We start from the raw sequence: 22,861 nt of genomic DNA, 5'->3' as shown, positions 1-22,861 counted from the left end.
TCTCTCTCTTTTTCCTAAAGTGTACACTTGAGAAGCTGGTGAACCAGAAGTGATAGCTATCATAATCATCCACGGATAAAACAATTACGACAAAATTAGAAATATTTCTTAGTTTTTTACCCCATTCTTTCTTTCATTTTACTCATTTACTTCATCCCTCAAAGCTCGATCTTCACTCAGTAAAATAATAAAGCAGCCTCTTAGTTCTCTGTTGAGTGAAGTAGAAACATTTTTTCTCTTTAGTTAAATTAATGACTGAAAATTGGAACGAATGGCAGTAGCTGCAGTGCGTGGGAGCAAAACAGGGCTTCAAGGAAAGCTCAGCAGGGCAAGCAAGCCACGTAAGCTGTTGTGTTAGTTCCTTCCACATTTTCTAATATAGCATAAACCACTTGGGAACGAAAGTGAAAACAGGGCATGTAAGTTTCATGCAAATCCGTTCCTTACTTTGGTTATTTGAAAAAAAATAAGCTGTACAGAAAGATTTTCCCTTTGACAGATACAAATACAAGAGGGCTGTCCTCCAACAGCTCATGATGCTGCAGACATCTGTATGGTTTAACCGTGTAATTGACCGTTCCAAAGCACTTTGCACAGCCATCTATTATATCCCTGCAGCACACTGAATGCACTGTGGCAAATTGCTCATCCGTTTAATCAATGATCCATTCCACGCCATGACTCTGCATCAGTATTTTACTTTGTTTATAAACACACCGCCTGCCTTTCAGCCCAGTCACCTTTTGTCTCGGATACCAGTCCTCCGAGTTAGTGCTGACAGCGCTGGTGCTTTTAACGGCAGGCGTTACTCTGCAAGATACTGTGAATTTGTTGCATGTTGTTCTTGTGATTCCGTTCCTGTTTCATGTTCTTTCGTGTCCAAAGACTTCTCCCTCTAAGGATTATTTGCAGCTGTTCATTTTCACGGAACATACTTGTCAATCACGGCACGGTGAAGCCCTCATGAGAGCTCTCCCGCCAAAGGACATACTGTAATCTCTATAACTAAATTCCGCCCCTTTGTGATACCATTAGAGAATTTCCATTTCTTTTTTTTTTTCCCTCCTACGAGGGGTGAGGAGCAAGTTACAATCTGCAGTCAAACTGTTCTGAAAGTCCATGGGGATTCATTCAAGATCCGTAGCACTAGAAGATGCTGTCTGTGCCTTGCTGGGTGGCAGATGCTGCAGCTGCAACCCTCAGAGTCACCGAGCTCCTGCTTTTGTGTGTGCTGTTGAAAAAGAGAAGAGCTTTTTCCACTTGCTGAAGGAGAGCCGTCAGTTAGGAAGAGCAGTCTGGCAAGTCAAATCTGCCCTCAGCAATTCCTTTTCTTGACAATTTCTAATTGCGTGTAAGGAAGCATGTTCATTGAACGTAGCTTCAAACAGCATGAGCGATGTACCTCATGGAAACTCTTGGAAGGAGGAGAGCGACTGGCAGTAAAGGAAACAATTAAAATGAAAGTATTAAGCAATGACAATTAGTGAGCTGAAGTGCTACTGCCAATGATAATGTCTTCAACCTAATTAAATTTTTGGCTCATTGAATATGACAAATACAAATGCAGTTTGGGTATTTCCTTATTAGACTCAGAGTTTTAGACGAAAAATACATGGGTTTGAATGTTGCCAATGAGAGTATTAATGAGGAAGCGCTAATCTTTTAGGAACCATAATGACAGCAATGGTAGCGCTTTCTTTACCACAGGTGTTGAGAGTCGTAGCACTGGAGAGAGGCTCCAGGCCATGTTGTGATTGTTCAGGCGCGTTTCAGGCACATTTTGAGAGGAGTAATAAAGGCTTAGAAGTATGTAAAACATAGCTGCAGAGAGGAGGCTACTCTGCGACAGCACAGGAAAGGGACAAATAGTAATAGGCTTAAACTGATGAAAAAAATCAAATATCTTTAAGCTTCCAACAGAGGGAGGGGAGTGGCAAAGCGATGGAGTTGATCACCTGGGGAGCTGCTGAGCTTTCACAAGTGCAGCACGAATGTCTGTCAGCGCTAATTCTGGTGCCAGGAGGGACAAGTGATCCTGTCTCGTGGCTGAGCTGGACATGATGACATTGTGAATCCTTCCACAGCTTATATTTTTCGTGGTTGTCTCCTTCTGAGCCAAAATTGTCCTTTCTGGGAATTGTTTTCCGTTTGTTGTCCTTAAACAAGATTTACTGCTCCAGGGTGATCAGGGCCTGTTGCCCGTGGGCTCCAAAGGAACAAGCAGCTCTGATGCTCGTGTGCCTGTTTCTTTCTTGTATTAGGAAAGGTGGTAAGACACAACATATGGGTACAAAATATACAAGGAAAACTTGATATTTAAGAAGTGCTGAATTTTCTGAGTATAAAGATCGAATACTCATTGGAGGTGCTTAGGCAAGTTTGTTTTCGTATCTGAGTGTCAGAATAGAATGAGGTTCGTTAAAACTTGGTTACTAAATCCCTGTGACAAAACCTTGCTCTGAGCACAACAGAATGAGTAATGAAAGGGGCTTGTAGGTATCCAGCCTCCCTTCAGCTATTTCTCTTCTTCACTATCTAGAAACCGATGTGCTTATTGATCTGTGGCTGAATCAATTTCTTGATCCCACCCTGGCAGTCCCTGATAGACACTCAGAGCAGTCGCTGCAGGTGAAAGCTGTCCTCTGCGGGAGCTCAAGGGTGCACTATGGTGAGATGGGGCCTCCTTAAGTCAAATAGGGATTTATATGGCATTTAACGAAAACAAAACTCTCTGCTGGCCCCACGCCGAAGGCCGGATCATTCCTGGTGAGTCTTTTGCGGTATACAAGGTGCCAGCGTACAGAGGAGTATGTAAAGAAGTTGTTAGTGATATGATACTGTGACGATATTGGAACACTGCAGGTGTGGTGTTCCCTGTCCTCGCGCCCCGCCAAAGTTGTCTGAAGTATAGCACGTCATCTTTACTTTAGAGTGATAACAACAGAAAGGTTCAGCTTTTGAAAATGTACAGTGAAAAAGAGCTTTGAAGTTCACATTCTTTTGTTTTAAAAATTCCCCAACTGTTTTTAGGTTTCAATCTTTTTAATATCCGATTTTAAGCCATGAGAATACCGGTAGGAGGCGGACAGTGTTATGAGTCATAGCTTTATGCCTGGTACCAGAGTAACAATTAAATGCTGGTCGTTCATCATGAAATGGTACAATTCACTGCGAACAGCAATAACTTCAAGAGTTTGCTTGAACTCCTGCATTTTCATCCTTGGTCCAATTTATAATCCTAGAACTCTATGTCAGCTTTATGCAGAATAATAAGACAAATATTATAGTTATGCCATCGCATAAAGTAAATGCTTATTTAAACATGCACCTTGTGCAGAGCTCTGGGCAACCTTGTAAATCACTACCCAGGCTGACACAGCTCTTAGCTAAGTGCGATTTACATGTTTTCCCGACAGTGCTCTCTCAAAATAAAATTAAATAAATGAAAAATATGAGTAATTACAATAAAGAAAAGGGCCCGTTTTAGAATCAAAAGTCCTTTTAAATTTCTAGATACTATCCTCAGGTACGTAATAAAAAGCCAATGCCTATAGATATGTTACATCTGTTTTGGAAATAGAAATTGGAAATTATGCCCCATTCTTTTCAATTGAAAAAGATGTGAGGCACAGACATATATTTTAGTGAAAGAAACTGAATAAAAAGCACTTTTCTTTTGGAACCACATTAGGAATAATGAAAAAGGCAGTTAAGTCAGATGATAATTGAAAGCATGAGAATATCAGGAACAGTGCGATATTCGAAGTGAGGGGCTGTAATCACCCCATGAAGAGCCATGTTCTTGAGCTCCACTGTGTTTACTGTCCCCAGTGACCCTCACGTAGCTTCTCCAGCCACCCTCCCAAGTTAGTTGCCTTATTTTAATAAAGATATTAAAAAACTAGGGAACATCCAAATATAGTAACAGAAGAAAGAAGCCTTGGGTGTTCTCATGTGAGTAAAGATAGTTAGGATTCAGATTACCTGTTCAAATAGTAAGCAGCAATAAGACAGACATAAATATGTATGGAGCTGCATAAAGGAGCTCATCGTGAGCTATTGTCTGAGCCCCCTGTACAGAACAAGAGAATCAGAAAATCCTCAGCTCAGAAATTAACAAAAATAAATGACCACAGAGTCTATTTTTCATTTTCAGAATGCCTGCGGAACCGCATCCGTACCCAATACTGCAGCCCGTTACTGAAGCAAGGAGCTTGAGAGGGTTCCAAAGAGCCGAGCGAGCCCCAGCCACGAGCGCTGGCCCTGGGGCAGCTCCCCAGCAGCCCTCTGCCTCCGTGGCCAGCCCGCGCCCCACCGGGCAGCCTCCAGACCTGCTCCTGGACACCCCACCGGTGTTGCAAAGGGGCGAGGGGGAAGAGAGGAGGGGACCGGAGCCAGGCACGGCAGGGCCTGGATGCTGTTAGGAGGTTAGAAGGGAACTACACAGGTTTATGCAAATTTTCCATTTGCGAAGCCGGCCCTTGGGAGAAGGTGGGAATCAAACCAGTCAGTAAAACATTTTGATTTTGACAAATTAGAAATTTTCTTTTTGGAACTTTTCTGACTGGGCTTTTCTTCATTAACTTTGATAAAAGCTCTACGTTGCCTGGCTTCTTTAATGCCGGCTTAATAACACAGCAAGTTCCCCACATTACAGCACGGCATAGCTGGATGCTTTTCTGCAGTCTGTGTTATCCTCCGAAGCAGCAGCCACTAGCAGCTTCTAGAAGCCAGAGAGCAAGGCAGCGTGATTGTAGCTGTACTTCAGCAATTCTTTTTTTCCCTTATGTACATTTGAGACAGGCGATCAAGCCAGTATACGGCTATTTATTTGCCACTACTGCAGTTAAAGCTCATATGAACCATTACACAGAAAATTACTTTTCTTTCTCAGTTTATATGCCTGACCTTGATAGTTTTGCTGTTCGCTGGTACCATTGCCATGGAAACGGGAGAACGATCTTTCTGTTGATATCACTGCATAATTAAGGGTCACTGAGACTGTTTAGGTCAAGAGATCATTTTCAGAGTTCAGCTCCTTGGGGGGGTGAATGTTATTCCACAGAAATTCTGCGTATGGGCTGATGTGATTGTTACTTTGTCATCCTAAATTAAAACTATGGGCCCCACTGACTTCAGTCTAAAGCCAAACCTACAGATTTCCAACAACCCCCATCTCCGTGTAGCTGCTTTTTCTGGGTGTTCCCGGGCATACAGAACTCCCAAGCTATAAAGTTCGTTGCCACTTGTCGACTGAACAGCGGTACCTGGCTGTGTAATTGCTCCTGAGCAGTTTGAATTGTGCGTAGGACACAATCACTTATACTGGTAAAAGCCTCTGGTGATGGAAATTGGAGTCTCTCCAGGCTGTAGCTAGCTCAGAAGTTTTTTCGTAATGGCTTCTTTTAAAAAGTTTGACGTTTCTACAAGGGCAGTTTAAGAAAGGACAAATAGGAGCCTGTCCTTCTCCAGCGGACATCGACAACAGTTTCTTTCTTTCCCTTCAAACTTACATACTCAAAACTTGTCCCCATTTTTGACAGGCCGCATTTTCTAGACTAGCAACCATTCTTGTCGCTTGCCTCCAGAGTCTTTCCAGAGTACCACACTTTTCTTGAAATCTGATACCCAAACCCCAATATGATGCTCCAGCTCAGACATCACCAGCACAGAGCACAAAGTAGGGCTACCTCACATTTTTAATATAGGGTGTTCCTGGTTTGACATCCCAGAGTAAGGAAAAAAAAAAATTGTAATGGGGTTACATCACTGGCTGCAGTTGTATAAATCTTAACCCCCCCCCCTAGTTTTATAAACTGTATTTCATTATAATTATCATGAATTAAACGAAGCTAGCTCCATGTTAACACCTAATCCTGTGCTTTGGACAACTCATGGGATGTTTTAGTGATAAAAAAGGCCCCATCAAAGTAGCCTCCTGGTTTTGCTATGCCAAAATAGACGTACGCTGCCATACTGTTTCCCTTTCCTTTGCCTTTATTTTCACTCAGAGGTTTTTGAAAGGTCTGTCTGCCTATAGTTTCTGGCTCTCTGAGCAGGTCTACATTTTTGATATACCCTTTATTTTTCCCTGAGTGTCCTTTCCGAACAAGTTGTGCCCTTTCATATCAGTATTCCGGTCGTGTGAATTCTTCCCTCAAATCTCCTGTCACGTAAGGAAAAGTGAACGCTATGAGGTCCTTTTCATAACTTCTGTAATTTGACAATCCCTCTTTATTAGCCCTGGGTCTGTCATCCTGGTTTACTGCCGGGAAAACAAAGATTTTCACCGCATGATACAATAACTATAAAAAAATATTCCGATGGCTGTAAATAGTGCAATAAGACTAATTTTCAGTAGATTGTTTCAAGATGACTTGCAGAGATTTAGCCAATTAAAAACAGTAAGTGTTGGGCTAAAGTAGTTGGGGTAATGTAATGCCTCACACTGACAATACACCTGGGGATAGTCTATACAGAACGCTGTCAGGAGATGGAAGAGGTCCTGCATTGGGAGCTTTGAAAATGGATAAACCAATGGAGACTGCAGTGAAATAAATAATTAGGTGCAAATGTTGGAGAAAAGAAGTAGATGACACCTAGCCTGGGCCATCTGGTACCTGGAGGCAGGATCTGCCCTTTGGGACACTTCCATTGCCTTGTCCTTGGAAGAGACAGGTAATGAGGTTTCTGGGAATAAGCTGTCATAAGAAATTCCTTCTCCTGGGCTGAGTCCGGCATGGAGCTAGGCATTATGTCCCTGTTAGAGAAAGGGCGGCTCTGAAGGAACATCTGTTTTCACATATGCAGAGCGTCCAGAGCAGCCAAGGTTAGATTATCCCAGCAATAGTTGCTCCTGTAACTAACTTTATGGTCTTATCTGGCAATTAATAATTTGATATCTTTGTCTAGTCTAGAAACAGAAATAATACCATAACCTTTTCAACCCAGGACTAGCTCATGGCTAACTGTATATGGATGAAACCAAATTCTTCTGCATAGTACTGGTTGTCTGGTTGTGAGAAAAAATATGCTGATCTTTTCTTGGGTGTTTTCTCTGTAAGGTGCAAACTGAAAAAACAAGAGGACAGTTCCACCTTTGGAAACAAACCAATGCTTAATAACAGCATGCTACAGAACGTAGACCTGACCCATTAGAACATTGCAATTTATTTTCTTTTTAAAACAACAAATTAATCCCTCCAGGCTTCCCTGTCAATCTGCTTTTGTGAGAGTACTAAAGAACCCCTGAAGTGGAAGTGGGTCCTATTTTCTTGTCTTTCTTTCCCCCTCTGACTTCCTTTAAAGTAACTCCAGAATCAGCTTTTAAGGAAGCAACAAACACTGTAAGAAATAGGGAAGTGAATGGTTTGTGTTCAAGAAATCCATAAATCTTCACTATTGTAAGGATTAGAGCTTGTTCTTTTCCTTTTTCTTTTAAGTTGCTTTCATTTTCTGCACAGTTTTCTGCGAACGTGATTATTTTGGCTTCTGGCCATGATTGCCAATACCACGGGCTGGGAAATTTGTTCTGTCACCCACTACCAAAGTCTCCCAAAAGACTATTTCAGCAGCCACATTTTTTTTTTACTTCCAAAGAATTTAACATATGACCAAAACAAACAGTCCACCCTTTAAGTCTACCTGGATTTTAACGAAATGCATCATTGAGTGTGAATTTATTATAAATGATTGTTTGCAAAAGGATTGTATTGTTGCTCGCCTATGATGGTACTCAGCAGATCTTAAGTGATCATCGAACTGGAAATATTTATACTGTGTGTTCTTTTAAGGGGTTGCTACAGAAAAAGTGAAAACATACTCTGTTACACTGGGGCTGTTCCTGAGGTTCAAGTGATGCTTCAATAGCAGCAGAGCATGGAAGGAAGCACAGGGAGACACAATGTTTTCATGATTAAAGCACAAATATGCAACAAGACTATTCACTAGTAAAAGCTTCCAGCCACCTTTTAAAAACGACGACTTCACTAAGAACAGAGAATCTTTTGGGTGGCTCTTGGGAATGACTTCACGCATAACTGGCTGTCCTGCACTACAAAGCCTCTCAGTGCACGTACTGTATCTCCTCACCCAAACCCAATTACTAATACTCCTTGATTGGCTGTGGAACATTCTTCTACTGTGAGAATAAGCTCTTAGTTTTTTCTTTGATGACTCAATGGCAAAGTTCCGTGGCAAATTAGCTCTAACCTTGGGCTTGGGGATGGAGAAGCAGAGAATGCTGTCTCAGCAGCACTGCAATGAGAGATTTAGTGTCAAAGATGTTGGAGAAAGGAATTTTAGAAAGAGAATGGAAAAATCCCACTGCAAATTCAGTTCCCCTGGGAAAACCGTAACCACTGAAAATTCAGCTTCCAAGAACATTACATTTTCATTCTTTATATTCTTTTACTCGCTTGCATTAAAGACAAGGAGAAGTACATGTTTTAGTTAAGTACTTATTACTTTCTTTGGGAAGTATTGTTTTCTTTTGTAGTTTTAGGATCAGGAGGTGATGGAGGTGACATGGGACGGATCTGGGGGAGGCCTTAGCAGGGCACGGATTCCTAAATCCCTGGGTAGGTGCTGAAGTCAAAAGTCAATGCTACTAGCCCCTGGCATTGCCTTCTCAGCATTAAAGTTCTTAAGGTACTTCCATTTCTGGTCACGGCCATTATTTTGTCAGGCTTGATGGCGTTTTGAAAGGAGACTTGGATTTCAGTCCCTGCTCCACTGAATATTCAATATAAAATAAGAAATATTAATAAAGCAAGGATTAGGTAGGACTCCTCTCTCAGTGGAGTGCCTCACGAATAATCTGTGGAGAACACCTGCTCTCTCTGACCCAGGGAGTATTTAATTATTTAAGGTAAGTGGAACAGGTTCAGTAGGTGAGAGTGGCCATCAAGCAGGGAGTCAAAATGCTCTTCTGGAAAAGAGGGAACTGCAATCCCTTAGGCAGAAGAGTGGTTTGAGCCCAGACCCCTATATTCTGGGCAAATGCTGTATCGACTAAAGGCAGCTTTAGCTTTGGGGAAGACTTAGGAGAGGTGGCACTGCGTTGGCAGCACCTGCCGTCTCGGGAGGGTCTGCGGTGAGAGCGCTGGGTATTGTGCAGTGAGCGTAACCGAAAAGGAGGAATGCCACCCCCCTTCCCACTCGCATGATAAAATAACCACTCTGAATTCAGTTGCTGTTGCAGCCTAGATTTTTTTTTTTTTTTTTTTTTTCCATAGCTACAATACTTTTGACTAGCAGCGTCCTCCCTGGATTATGTGGCACCTACCAGAAAGCAATGATCTGAAGTCTCTGTAAATAGTTCTTATTCAGTTTCACAACATCACTTTGAAAGGGCAAATAACATTTGGGAAAATGGGAAATGGCATTTGCAGTTACCAGTGGGTTTGTCTTTTCTTTTTTTTTTTTAATTTATAGTTGTGCCTAGAAATCACCTGAGATTAAGCTAGGAACTGTATATGTGCTAATTAAAAGACATTCCTTGTGCCATCAGCTTTATTGTCTATGTAGCCAAGACAAAGTGTAAGAGGAGAAAAAGGTGCGTGTATATTTGCAGAAGTTCATGAGCTACTGCTCAGTGGCAGGAGCAGAATTAAAATCCATGTCTGTCCTTTCTGAGATGAGAGCTCTACTGGTTAGATCAAGGTGTCTAGCAGAGTTCAAAGATTCATTTCATTTTGAAAAAAACCCGAACATCTACTCTCAATGTCACCTGCATGCAGTGTGTGGAGCAAATTGGTTGCTAAGTTAGACGGGGGCCGGAGGGATTTGACTCTCAAGCCCGTGCTTTGGCTGCTCTGCTGAGCTGCTGATACCACCCACAGCGCATGACTCTGCTGAGACTTGGCTGTTCTTCATTGAGGATTGAAAGGGAGTTTGATCCTGTAGACTCCAAATGATATCAGTGGCTTTGGATCAGCCCCAAAGGAGGCTGTGTATGTTTTCGTTGCTGTTCGCTGCCTAGTTCACTAACAAAGACGAGTTGTTAGCAGTACTGTTTGCTTTTGGTGGCAACTCGCCACCTAAATCGCTTGGTGTTGGGTTTGCTCCTTGGACAGTCAGGTCACCGAGTGAGCAGCAGCACACAGTGCTCCTGAGTGCCACGGGCAGAAGAATGGCCCTTCCGCGGGCAGCGGCAGGGCGGGAAGCCCGAGTGCTGGCCGGAAGGAGCCGAGGGGGCGCGGGGGGAAGCACCGCGGAACGTGAATGAGAAACATCTTCATCCGTAGCCAGAATTGCTGCGTGTGCTTTCCCAGCAGCTTTCCAGCTTTGAGGTTAGTGAACGTTACTTGTAACAAATGGGAAACTGAAGCCAAGTTCAACTTGTCCCAGCATTAGTCTGAAATGTTAGTTACAGGTTTGGGGATTTATTTATTCGGTTTTACAAAGGATATTGCTGACAGTGGCCAGCGAAGAGTTTAAGAAACAAGAGAGAAAATTCAGCTAAGAGGCCTATTTGTCAGGATAACAATTTGGTGAATTGTTGTGCAGGATTCTTGCTTTTTTTAGGCAATGCTTCCTCCAATTATTATATAATCTTGGCTTATGGGTCTGAATTTAGTTCTTCCTTCAGCAGGCATCATGACTGAAAAGCGGATGTCAGAAGTCTTAAAAGGATTAGTGCTCTATATATAACCAATAAAATTGATTTGTGAATTAGGGGTCGCCTGCACAGAAGTAATAAAGTTGGGTTTTTTTTCTGAAAGCAGTGAAATTTCTTGTAGCTGTCAGTGTAGTCGTTCTGCATCGGTGTAAGATATCGACAGTGTGCTCAGGGCAATAGCAGAAAAGGGCAGAGACTAAATAAGGGGAAGGGAACAATCTCAATTGAGTAGAGCTGTTCCAAACCAATTGCAAATACGATAAAACTATAAGGCCCAACCCCGCTCGTGGAAAAATGTTCCTAGCGACTTCCCTAACAGTGCAATGATTTTATATGCGGTTGGTAATGGAAATACATCTCAGAGGGGCTGAAACCTGTACTTCTTGCACACCAGGACTTCAATACACCTATGGTAAACATCCAACTCAGAAAACTTCCCTTCCTCTACTGATTGATTAGTGCCCACTTCAGGATCTGCGCTGGTGTAAGCTGCTGGCTGTCAGTCTGTCTCTGACTGAGCGAGACGCACAGAAAATATCAAAATCCTGCACTGAAGTGAATGCTGAAACAAAAGCAACCAAACAAAGCCAATGGAAGAAATTTGGAGTGGAAGATCTCTGGCGAGCAAGGTTTACTTCTCAGGAATTGGAATTAAACTGTAAGAACAGGAAAAGGGAAGAGAAATACTTTTTTTTCAACAGGAGATTTAAAGGGTGAGTGCATGTTACATGGACAGCTTGATTAACGATTAATGCATAAAGCGAAGGCTGCTCTTGCAAGAAGTGTATCAGAAAAATTTCCTAAGGATTTTCAAAGGACTCCACCCTGCGCCCTGGCAAGGGGCGTCACGCGGGCCGAGCGGGACTATACATAACTATAGGTGCTGCGGAGCCGGCTCTGCGGGGCTGATGGCCGAGGAGGTGCGGTACCGTGCGGTACTAATTCATTGCTGTCTGCTTTTTGCAACAAACGAGCGCGCAAAGCTGAGTGAAACCAAGCCATGCCGGAGTGGCTCGTGGTGAGCGGCGCTTCAGGAGTCTCTGGAGCCCAGCTGAAGGGATTGTTAGCGCTGGGGCAGAGCGAGCAACAACCCCAGCCGTAGACTCAGTTGATAGATAGGCTATGTACAGCCAGTAATATCCCCAAGGCTATTCCATCTAGAATCACAGAATAGTTTGGGTTGGAAGGGACCTTTAAAGGTCATCTAGTCCAACCCCCACTGGATATCAAAATATATACACTGGATATAAAAAATGTAATCAGACTCAAGATAGTTTTTGTATTTTCCAGAAGTTGTCTATATTGTGAAATAATAACAGGTACATACTTTAGAAAAATATATTGGCAAAAGGAAACGATAGAAAGCAGAAAAGAAATCTTTTGTGCTGGTTTTGCTTTGTTCCTAATTAGTGAATTCCAGGACTGATCATTCAGTGTATATAGATGCAGAGAGACAAAAAGCTCACCAAAATTAATGCCATTACACTGCAGAAGAGTAACAATATCTCAGCTTTTAAAAGAGTAGGTAAGACACAGGCTGTGAGGCTGCTTCTAATTTCAAAGGCCAGAGCATGAGAAGGGGCACACACAAGAAATTTTGAGGGTCCTTTGTAAGGCAGTGGCCATTCTGTTTCCTGACACATTAGGGCACAAGGACAAAGAAAGATTTTAGCAAGGTTTATGAAGTGGGGCTGAACCTCAATATCTGCAAAGTAAGACCTGCCCCCGCCCCAAAGTATTGCTTCATGTCACCAATTTCATAGACAATAAAAAGCTCAAGCGGTGGCAATGACTGTTTTTTTTAAGGTTGCACGGTTTAAGTCATGCAGTGTTCCTTCTCCAAAACCAACATGTATTTGATTGCACTCTATATATTAGTGTACTAGAACTAATCTACTAAAATACTCATGTAGCAAAGAAAGATGGGAATAATAAAAGAAAAAGTATGCGCAGTGTGTCAGAATGAATGTGCCTAGTGGAACATTAACTTCTGTATTTCTAAGATTTTTTAACCTTGCCACCTTAATGGTGTTCTGACACAGCATTTCACATTTAGTATTTTTCTTTTTTAAAGTTCAAAGACAATGAAATAAGGATGGGAAGGGGAGGGGTAAGTGGAAGAAAATAAAAGAGGACCAGGAACAACAGAGCTGAGTCCTTTGCTTTGTGATTAAAGCTCATAAACACCTTGAACTAGTGATCTCATACATAGGATGAAATTCAGAGCACACAAGCATAGAAAGCCATGCAATAATTAGGCAAAAAAAAGACTTAAGAAATTTAAGTGACACATACGCAGAGCTACCTCTTAGTCTTAAATGAATTTCACCCTCACATAGCTGCTTTTCAGTGCTTGAAACACTAATACATTTGCATGAAAAATCCCATGTATCTGTATTTTGTTTTCATGTTTAGCTACGTGTTTCTGCTGCACATGTGCTGAACCCTGTGCTTAATAGTGAGCAGTCTTTACTGATACATTATTTTTAAAAATGTCTAAGGCATTTGTGATGTGAAAGGCTCCTGAAAATCCAACCTGTAAGAATGATTTTGAAAACAAATGAAATTGAATACCAAATCTATTCTGTCCCCAACTTCAAATTACAGATGAACCTTTTCATACTCTGACTCAAAAAGAAATAATGAAAACTTATTTTTGGCAACAAACCAGCTGGGAAAAATTATATAACAAACTGCAAATTTTATAAAAACTGGGAGTGTGAGAACAAAAGAGGAAAAGAAAAAAGGGTGGTTTGTAACAAAGACAGTTGTACAAGCGTAGCTGTGTTGGGCATACCAATCACCTGCTGGATCAGGTTAGAGAGGACATCTAAACCGTCACGGAATCGGAATGTACCTAATCCGTCTTCCAGGTGTCTGCATTCCTCCTGTCTGCCCCACGTCCTGCACAGGCGCACTTTCCTGAAGGCACAGGGGCTCTGTAGGATTATACAGCTCTTCCTGCACAAAGTTGATTGCAAGAGGTGGTCTGCTGGCAGCTCCCCAGTGGAGCACGTCTTATGTTAGAGTTGAGGTGATGAACCTTAATCTTAACAGAGAAAAAAACCCAAAGCATCCTTGATTCATGAAAACAAACTTGTATCGGTTGTTTTGAAATTGTATCTTTTAAAATACATTTTTTAATTAAATAGGAGAGCTCAAGCTTTAAGGTATTCCTTCATTTTCTGGCTGAAAAAACTCTGCAGAATTAAATTGAATTGTGCAGAAATATTCATGGCCAAGGACATAAATATAAGAATCAATACAGGAAAAAAAAAAAGAAGATTCCAGATTCTTCCGCCTCCCAGATTTCCCCATAAACCTGAAGCCAACATACAGTTTTAATCAAGGATATAACAAAGTGTGTGCTTAGGTCACTGAAATGAACAAGATGTCTGGTCTCTAAGTTTAATTAAAAGATTTCTTCATTGAATTGTGTTGTACAAAATTCTCATTTATTTTATGTTTGTTGTAATTACAAGTGGTGTCTTGTCATGCAGCTCTACCCACTTGTCTCCTGAACCTGTCTTTAATCTGTACGAGGGGCTAAACGGCACACGTAGGACATTAATCTCCCTAAACCAACTTTCTCTCTTGCACAGGTTTCCAACTAAATAGAAATCTGATGATTTCTGAAAAATGTAGCTTTAGCGAGCATGGACTGACTTTCAGTTTCTCACTACCCCGTTCCCTTTACTGCCCTCTTGGCTTCTTTATCTATAATTGTACCATAGACTAAATTCACTGAAATATTTAAACACGTTTAGTTTTAAGCACGTGCTGAAATCCCGCGGGCTACAAGAGGAGTTACGTGTTTGTAAGTGCCGTGGTAAGTAGGGATGAGATCTGTCTGCCGTGATGGTTCAGGATGTTTCAAATGGGGACAGGTCCCTTCTTTGTGATTTCTGTCTTGTACCACCAAAAGTGTACTCAGCTGCCTGGGAGGATGAGTTTGTCCTTTGATAGCTGTCACTGCAAATGTGGTGTCTGGGTGTGCAAAGATTCGGCATCTATTCATCCTTGACAGGCAAAATTGCACTGGGCTGTCTCGTTAGTAGGGTCTTGACAGCAAGAATGTTTTGCCCTGTGGGATTCATGGGGGGCTTTGAGTGATTACAGAGTGGACAGACATCAGGAATGCTTTTGGGTCGCCCAGTGCTGAGAACTAGATGTATAGCACTTACTGGGAAAAAGTAAGTGATGACTTCTTAACTCCATTATTGGTCACCCGGCCCTGCTCTATTTTACACCTGCCTTTACTGGGTCAAATTGATGTGAAAACAAGCTGTGAAGGTGTTTATAGTTTTAATCAAAAAGCCAGATGGATTAGGCTAAGAACAGAAGGACTGCCACCTCGAATTAAACCAGATAGGCTGAGGGTCCATCCAACCCTCCATCCCCACTACAAAGGTCAAGAAGAGTGATTCTTCTCCAAATACTTCCTCCCACCTTACGGCACACCAAAGATTAGGGACTTCCTGCACAGGCGGCTGCATCTGAATTGTCACATTTAACAATCCGCAAGAGAACTACATTCTGTGAATTTATAGGAGCCTTGTTAGATGTCCATAGCATCCTGTGGCAGGGACTTCCATACAGTAATCCGGTTGTCTTCCTATTCTTTCTGTCATTACACTAGCAACAGTCTGGAGGGCTTCCACACTCCTGAAGTCAATATTGCAGGGTATACGCAGTCACAAAAGTACAATTCTTTAAAGCAATTGATTAGCATGAATCAAGAGACGATGCTCTGAGGACTTCATAAGGAGAAGACAGTTCTGTGGGATAAGCAATAATATTTGTGAGTTAAATTTCATCAGCTGTGCCTCTCTTTCTTGGAAGTGGCTGAGTGGAATTCAGTTGCAGAGAGAGGTACTAGCAATGCTTACATCAGAGCAGAAAACGGATGCCAGAATTGCCAGTACCTCTTCTGCAGGGTCCCGAGTGCTCTGTGAGGTTTGGCTGCCCTTAATTCCTGTTGCAGATGAAGGAGATGAGCTCCTTGTAGAAAGTTCTTTGGTCTTTAATGTAGAAGGCTGTGAATACACTGAAGAGACGTAACCGCGATCTTACAATTCTAAACACAATGCCTTTGTTTTTCTCTGTGGTTCCCTTTGTTTACTCTTTATATAAAATTTGGTCCACAGAATTCAGCTGCTGCAGAAAACTTTCCGTGATCATTTAATTCTCTGGTATACCACAATTGCTTTTCATCTACCACTAGAACAAACATACTGTACAGAGCTCATTGAGGCAAAACCAAAACCCCCTCTTGCTTTCTCAGTGCTATTAGCTTTTCAGCTGTCGTATCCCCTTTTATTGAAACTCTGCCAAATACTCCAAGCTAAGCAGAGCGAACGTGTATCAGTAGGGACCTCCAAGAAACGCAAGCTATTTCAATATTTGGCATACGTTTCTCTGAATGAACTCTGAACAAAGCAGGGTGGTAGCAGAGTAACACCATGGTGTTAGAGGCTTTGCATTCTGCAGAAGCACATTGTTTTTCTTCCCATTTGTGGTGATTAAAAATCCCAAGTCACTTTCTAGAAAAGAAATACTGTATTGTCTTGACCCAACTATAGTGCTGAGCAAATGTATTCTGGATGTACTATACACAATAGTTTTAATTTTTCCATGTGATGCTGCCTTTCTTCTCAGTTTCTGCCCTCTGTTTTTGACTTTTGCACTTCACTCCTCACGGACAAAATGGCACTTCACTGGAAACTGAAGCTGTGGCTGCTGTGGTTATAGGACCATCTCGCCATCTCTTTCCCTGCACCCTCAGTTACTGATTCGCGACCTGTACTTATGCCATGTGATACCAGAGTTCTGTTATCCCCATTTCCATAGATGAAGAATGAGTAATTAAGAGACTTGCCCATTAAAAGAGTTATATGACGAAGAGACTCAGACACACTCTGCCTTGCTGCCAAGACATAATTGATATACTCCCTGGCACGTGAGCTCAAATTTGTTTAACTGTCTCATCACATTTCCTATTTTGATTTTCTTTCAGACTAACAGCTAAAGCCGTCGCTGTTCTCTTACCAATCTTGGGAAGCTCGTGGATCTTTGGGATTTTGGCTGTCAATGCCCACGCCTTAGTATTTCAGTATATATTTGCTGTTTTCAATTCACTACAAGTAAGTACCTGGTGGGAAAGTTTATGGCTACTGAACTGCTGCTGAGATGCAATAAACGGATCATTCGTAATGTTTTCATATGCTTGTGCTGATTGGATTTTTTTGTTATGTTCCTTCCTTTGTCTTTTAAGTCTGTGCTGACCATACAGTACCAGCAATTGTTTAGTCTTTTTATGAACAGAACTTTTATCCCACTCCTTAGTGCTTCCATTCCCAATAATGAAATAAATGAGACGGTGAGCTAGAGAAATTAAATTCATTCTTCCAGCACCGGGTACCACAGGAAAGATTCTTTAGTAGAGATACCAGAACAATTTTTCAGTGTCAGTTTGAGGCTTCGTTACGGAGACTAAATGAAAGCGAAGTTTGTGGGTATTGCGCAGCATAAGGAGAAAAGTGGAGCTATTCCGCATGCTGCAGAAACCAGCATGTGACTCTTGCATGCAGGCAATTAGACCCTCCTCGTCTTAAGACACCAATCCAAAAAAATAGCTCTGTACAAGAAGGAATATAAGCATCTGCTTAGCTGTAAGTGGATATTTCAGTAGAGGCGTAAATCTACAGGTGTATTACAATTCTTTCCTGAGTAATGATTACAAAGAGAAAAAAAACCACAACTTTTGTAAATACTTTTTTGTGTCAGGAAAAAATACCGCTATGGTCACAAAATAAGTTCAACAGAGTTCTCCCCATAAGCTGATAAGAAAAGTTCAAATTTTCATCCAAAATAAAAACCATAAGTTTGACTGAATACTTCCCAAAGGAAAATAAAATTATTTTGGGTGTGAAAGGGGATGGTACTTTTTCACTTTCTGTTGCACAAAAGCCCAAAGATAGCAAAATTCTTTTGTGAAACTTTTCCTAATGCTAATACTGCAGTTTCCTAAAGTGAAAAATATTGATCTGGTGTTTCCCAAAGAGCATTTCCCTCTGCCTTTACCTTTGCAAGCACAGACAGAAAGTTCTCTTGTAATGAAAACAGAATTCTGGCTTCTTTTCAACCAGATTTCTCCTTTAGCACTCCAAAGTGTAGGAGATGCTGTTTTACAGGAGGTAAAAGATCCAGACAAGCCTCATAATAACATAATGCTTCAGGTTTCTCCAGTTACCCATGGGGCACAATTTGGCCCACTCTTCGATATTCACAGCTCTCCAGCTACTCAATACCTGCTTTACACAATGCTGTAAGAAATACATTATTGTATTTCATTCTTCACAAGCAGTCTTCACCCTTCTCCCTTTTATCTGTTTTCAGGGATTTTTCATGTTCCTGTTTCACTGTCTTCTGAATTCAGAGGTATGTAACCAAATGGCGTTAACTGATTTGGTGTTACCAAATTCAAGTAACGTGGGTGTAAAACAAGAAAATGCTTTCTCCATTATCGTTGCCTGTTATGCCACTGATTTCCTTTTTCTTTCAATTAATGCACGACTGTTAGTGACGTCGTGACTTGCGGCGTTTTGAGCCATGCTTGACATCTATTTTATTTAACATAAGAAAGGGTTTTTTTAAAAAGAAGATAAGAGAAGGCAGCTCAAGACTCAGGGAAGCACTCCTGATGTCTGGAGGGGCTGAGCAGGGCATGGGCTGTGCCGCTAAGGGAGGATGCTTAACTAGAGGGAGCAGGACTCGCTCTGGCAGTCCCTGTTTGCAGACCTCTGGCTTTGTTACATCTGTGGTTCCAGAGAGGAACCACATCAATATTTTTTCTCAGCAAAACATGCTGTTGGAAGTTACTCGTGCAATCCTTAACGGGAAACCAAACAGGGTAGAACATATTCCAGGTATTTTTCTTGGCAGGAAGTTCAAGATTTCATAGTGGACCAAGAGGCATCTTTTTGCATTAAGGCTGTCTCAGAGCAACTGGGGTAAAGCCAAGGCACGGCTGATGGAAGACCATCTCTGCTGGGCATGAAGCTTGCAGCATCCTCTCCTCCCACAGCAGATAGCTGAAAATGTTCAGCAGCGTGTATTAGTGATAATGAAGGTTTCTTATGGAAACCATTCTCAGCACGCTGACGGGGGGTACTGCTCAGTGAACACCCACATAGCTTTGATTCCCCCAACAACTCGCTCTTCTGGCTGCTGCTAAGGAGCTCTGCCCCACAGCCTGCTGCTCCTTCCAGCTCTTCTGTGGAGATGTTATTATTTATTAATATTTGCCAACCTATTCCGTCTTAGAGCATCGATATGATCTTTGCTACAATCAGTTTGGAGAGGCAGCACTGACTGTGAAATTCCTGATCTTTATTGAAATCAGCTGAAGTTAAGCAGGCAGGTTAAAGATAAGGAGGAAAAGTATTTCTTTGTTCTATTCTCTCCCAGACTCAGAAAGCTTTCTTCCTGCTGCCGAGCCTCGAACGCCTTACATCAAATACAAATATTTGAATTGCTGCCATTTTTCCAGGAACCTCGTGAGAACTTACATTCAGAAACTTTTCAGAATTTGTATCCTCAAACCCCAGTTCATATATAGCTCATGTGAACTGTCATTTTTGGAGAGCGGGTCTTATTGGCTCCATCGTATGCTGTGCATATCTAAAATACTTCTTCAGCTAAACAGCGAGAATTCTTCTTGAGAATTTTGTTCTTACCACAAAAGTAAAACTCAGATACTGTGAAGCGGAATCTGCAGATATTTCCAAGTGGTTGGGTAAAAAAGCGAGCTTTATTCCCAGTGCGCCTGGACAAGAAATGCACAGTCAAAGAAGCACGGGAAGCACAGGAGAATGGGTGTGACAGGGACCCGAGCAGCCTCTCCCGCAGCACCAGTGTCACCCCTGACAGCTCAGTCATCAAAGCCCCTCGGCCTCCCTCAGCCACGTGGCTCTGTGCCTCACTTGCATCCCTACTGCTACTCCTAAAGTGCAGTTTTCATCTTTCTTACTGCAGTTTGAGCTGCTTCTTTCCTGTTTTAGCTACTATGTGTATAAAGAGTAGATAATTCCCTTCCTCTCTGCAGGAAAGGCAATACTTTAAGACTTACCGTGTCTTCCCCCAGTCTTCCCTTTGGATTAAACCTAAGCTCCTCGTAATGCGTGTTTGCTTGCCCTGTGATCATCCTCACTGCTCTCTTCAGGGCTGTCTCCAGCTGAGCCCTGTTTTTCCTGGGATGCTGGACGCAGTGCTGTAGCCGAGACCATGCCTGTGTAGAATAGGGAGGAAAGATTACTTTGCGTGTTTTGCAGACTACGCTCCTCCTGACAAGATGTTCTTTATCACAACATCATAACACTGGTCAATCATTTCCAGCCAGTAATCCTTGATAAATCTCACCTACTTGCCTAAAGAATGAGTCTCACCATCTTTTCTTTATGCAGCTGATTATTTTCACCCAGGTGCAGAATCTTCCTACATCCATAGGGAATTTCATCCAGCATCTTTAAATAATTTCAGTTTTCACACGGCTGGCAGCTGGCTTAGGTCCTCACGGCATCTGGATACCAGCAGGGCTGCACGCGCTGCGGGGAGAGCCTGCCCGAATGGGGGAGCCTGTGGTCCAGCCTGGGGCTCTATGCTTAGGTAGAAAATGTGAAAGTTATGCGATGCTTTGTATTTAAAGTATGGGGTCTTGAAAAGTAAAGGTGAATTTTAAAATAAGACCATAAACACACAAAAAAAAATTTAGGGGTGGCTTGTTTGTTAGTAGTACAGTGACAATGTGGAGGAAGGATAATGGGGAAATGATTGCAGGCTGCACCTGTGAAAATAAACACAACTTTTTCAAAAGAAATCTTCTGTCTGGTTTCATTCTTTTTCCCAAAGGTTAGAGCTGCCTTTAAGCACAAAACCAAGGTCTGGTCCCTTACCAGTAGTTCAACTCGCAACATCAATGTGAAACCCTTCAATTCAGACATTGTGAGTATTCCTCCTCTCTTTTTCTCCCCTATTGTACTTGAAAGTGTTCCACATTAAATTCTGTTGGGAAGAACAGGACACAAGAAGGCATGTGGGTATTTTTAGGACCTAACCTAAACGGTGTAGACAGGTGGAATCAGAGAGTATTAAGTTGCAGCTACAATATCTGTTTTGAAAACAAAAGACAAAAATTCTACTTTCTGGTAAACTACCAAATAAAAGTAAACAAAGGTTTATGAACTCTGGAGTGTGGTTCAACGAGACTATTCCCACCAGTCGTAATGGACTTCATATTACGCATTCAAGCAGCATTTTGGCAATGTATTTGTCTGATGATGATGGCTTTTTGATAGGGCACTTTTACATTTACGCCTGAGGGATAAAATCTTAAATAAATCAACACGTGAATATGCTTTTCTAGCTCTCCTTAAATTGTTTTGAGGCAAAAGACATTTGTTTTTATAAAGAACCAGACTATTGAAGCGATAGGTATTATTAAGTGATCGCTGCCAATCACCTTAGATCCTGGCAATAACTGTTTAAAAATCCTTTATAGCATATGCTCTCCAGACACTGTGACACGCTGTAATGTAAATAGATGCTTTCAAGCTTTTACTTCATCCAGACATGAGTGGTTTAGCAAAATAAATAAATCTATTTTCAATATTATTTTGTTTTCCAGATGACTGGGAACAGGCCAGGCACAACCCCCACAAAGCTGAACACCTGGGATAAAAGCACCAATTCGGCCAACCGCATTGATTTATCGGCAGTCTGACAGTAATACCAGCTTCTCAGTGCAAATCAAGCCATACTTCAGGACCTCTGACACGGTGTCCACCCGTTTCTTCTCGCTGTTAATACCAGTAGAAAACTGCTTTTTTTAATCACTGCCTAATAAATTGGCAATTGCCATATTGTTTTGTTGAGCAAATAGCCCTCATCTGCTCCCTTCGAAACTGTAACACATTCTACCACTTGGCTATTAGCAACAGCTGTAAAAATAACTCGCACAAACATACACTGGATGGTTTTGTCAGCGATGATGAAAACACTAGGTACGCGGAAAGGGCTTACTGCTATCTGAATCATTCCGGCTCCCAGGACCGAGGAAAGGCAACATACCTCTGGAAAGATGGATTTTTATGCTCTAAAATGAAATGCTTCCCATTGTGATATTGTAATGGAGCTATTTTGGTCTTGCTGTGCACTCTCTGTTTACATTTATTACCTTACAGAATCCAATTATCGAAGTGAAGCTTATTCAAAATACGTAGTGTGGTGATTAATTTAAATGCTCCAGGGAAGCCAGGACTTGAGGGAGAAGCAGGTTCCAGCTAGTCAGCTCCCAGCACGGGCGGGAATTACCAAAGCCAATATACACACATGTGTCTATGCACATAAACAGCCTATGTAACACATACTACTCCTATACGTGGCCTATTAGTATTTTAGGTATTCCTGTTTACATCATACCTATAAAAGGCGGAAATGGCTAAGGTTGTCCTATAGCATTGCACAGGGCTTCTATCACTGATTTGTTTCTGCCGACATATGGCAATACCAAATATTCGTATTGCTTTGCCTGAAGGTTTTGGACGCAATCAACCGCTGTCCATCAAGTGCATTTCGCAAACGCGCTGTAGCTTTTGGAAGTCGAAACCTGGCACTGTGACTTATCTTTCTCCTTTCACTGGTCAAATCGAGACACTGAATTCCAACCACAAAACTGTAACACAATGATATACTGTGAAGACAGCCAGACTACAAATAAGTCTACATATTGTTACCTACAGACATCTTTTAAATAGGTCTCTGCAGAGTCTTTTGTGGTTTTAAACTCTGCTCAGCACTTAATAGCTTCTGCTTTAGTACTGCTATGAAGTATCTTTCAGGAGAAAAAAGCCACTGTAATTTTTCTTTTGACCAGTGTTTTGTAGGTTCTCCAAAGTGCTGTTTGGAGCACAAGGGGGTGCGAGCGCGGCTGCGCCTTTCCAGGTGGGGGTAAAGCAGACTACAAGCCCCAGAGGTGGTCAGAGCCCCTAAATATGTGTCTTGCTCTCAAATTTACTCAGCAGCCAGGGTCTCCAGAGCACTCGCCAAAGACGAGGCCCCCTTCGCAGCGTGGCTCTGCGGCCATGGCTGTGCACCCCAGCTCTTCCCCGTTCGCAGTACCTGTCTCCCTAACACACCGGTATACTGGTTTGCAGGAGCTACCAAGGTAATTATATTGGCTTT

The 22,861-nt window shown here is 42.1% G+C and overlaps 1 protein-coding gene across 1 annotated transcript in view; it reads left to right on the top strand.

The window, feature by feature from the left end:
- Positions 1–21,401, top strand: part of ADGRD1 (adhesion G protein-coupled receptor D1) — a gene marked incomplete at both ends in the record, with an annotated part of 161,575 nt that extends 140,174 nt beyond the window's left edge. Inside the window, 4 exons of the mRNA XM_082491509.1 lie at positions 16,638–16,764; positions 18,020–18,061; positions 20,531–20,623; positions 21,306–21,401. Of these exons, the coding sequence (XP_082347635.1) occupies positions 16,638–16,764; positions 18,020–18,061; positions 20,531–20,623; positions 21,306–21,401 (358 nt within the window). The remainder of the gene's footprint in view (positions 1–16,637; positions 16,765–18,019; positions 18,062–20,530; positions 20,624–21,305) is intronic.
- Positions 21,402–22,861: the final 1,460 nt, after the last annotated feature.

Source organism: Vanellus vanellus (assembly GCF_965231255.1).
Source record: "Vanellus vanellus genome assembly, chromosome: 16".
In the NCBI taxonomy this organism is placed as follows: Eukaryota; Metazoa; Chordata; class Aves; order Charadriiformes; family Charadriidae; genus Vanellus; species Vanellus vanellus.
This window is presented reverse-complemented; position numbering and strand designations above follow the sequence as displayed.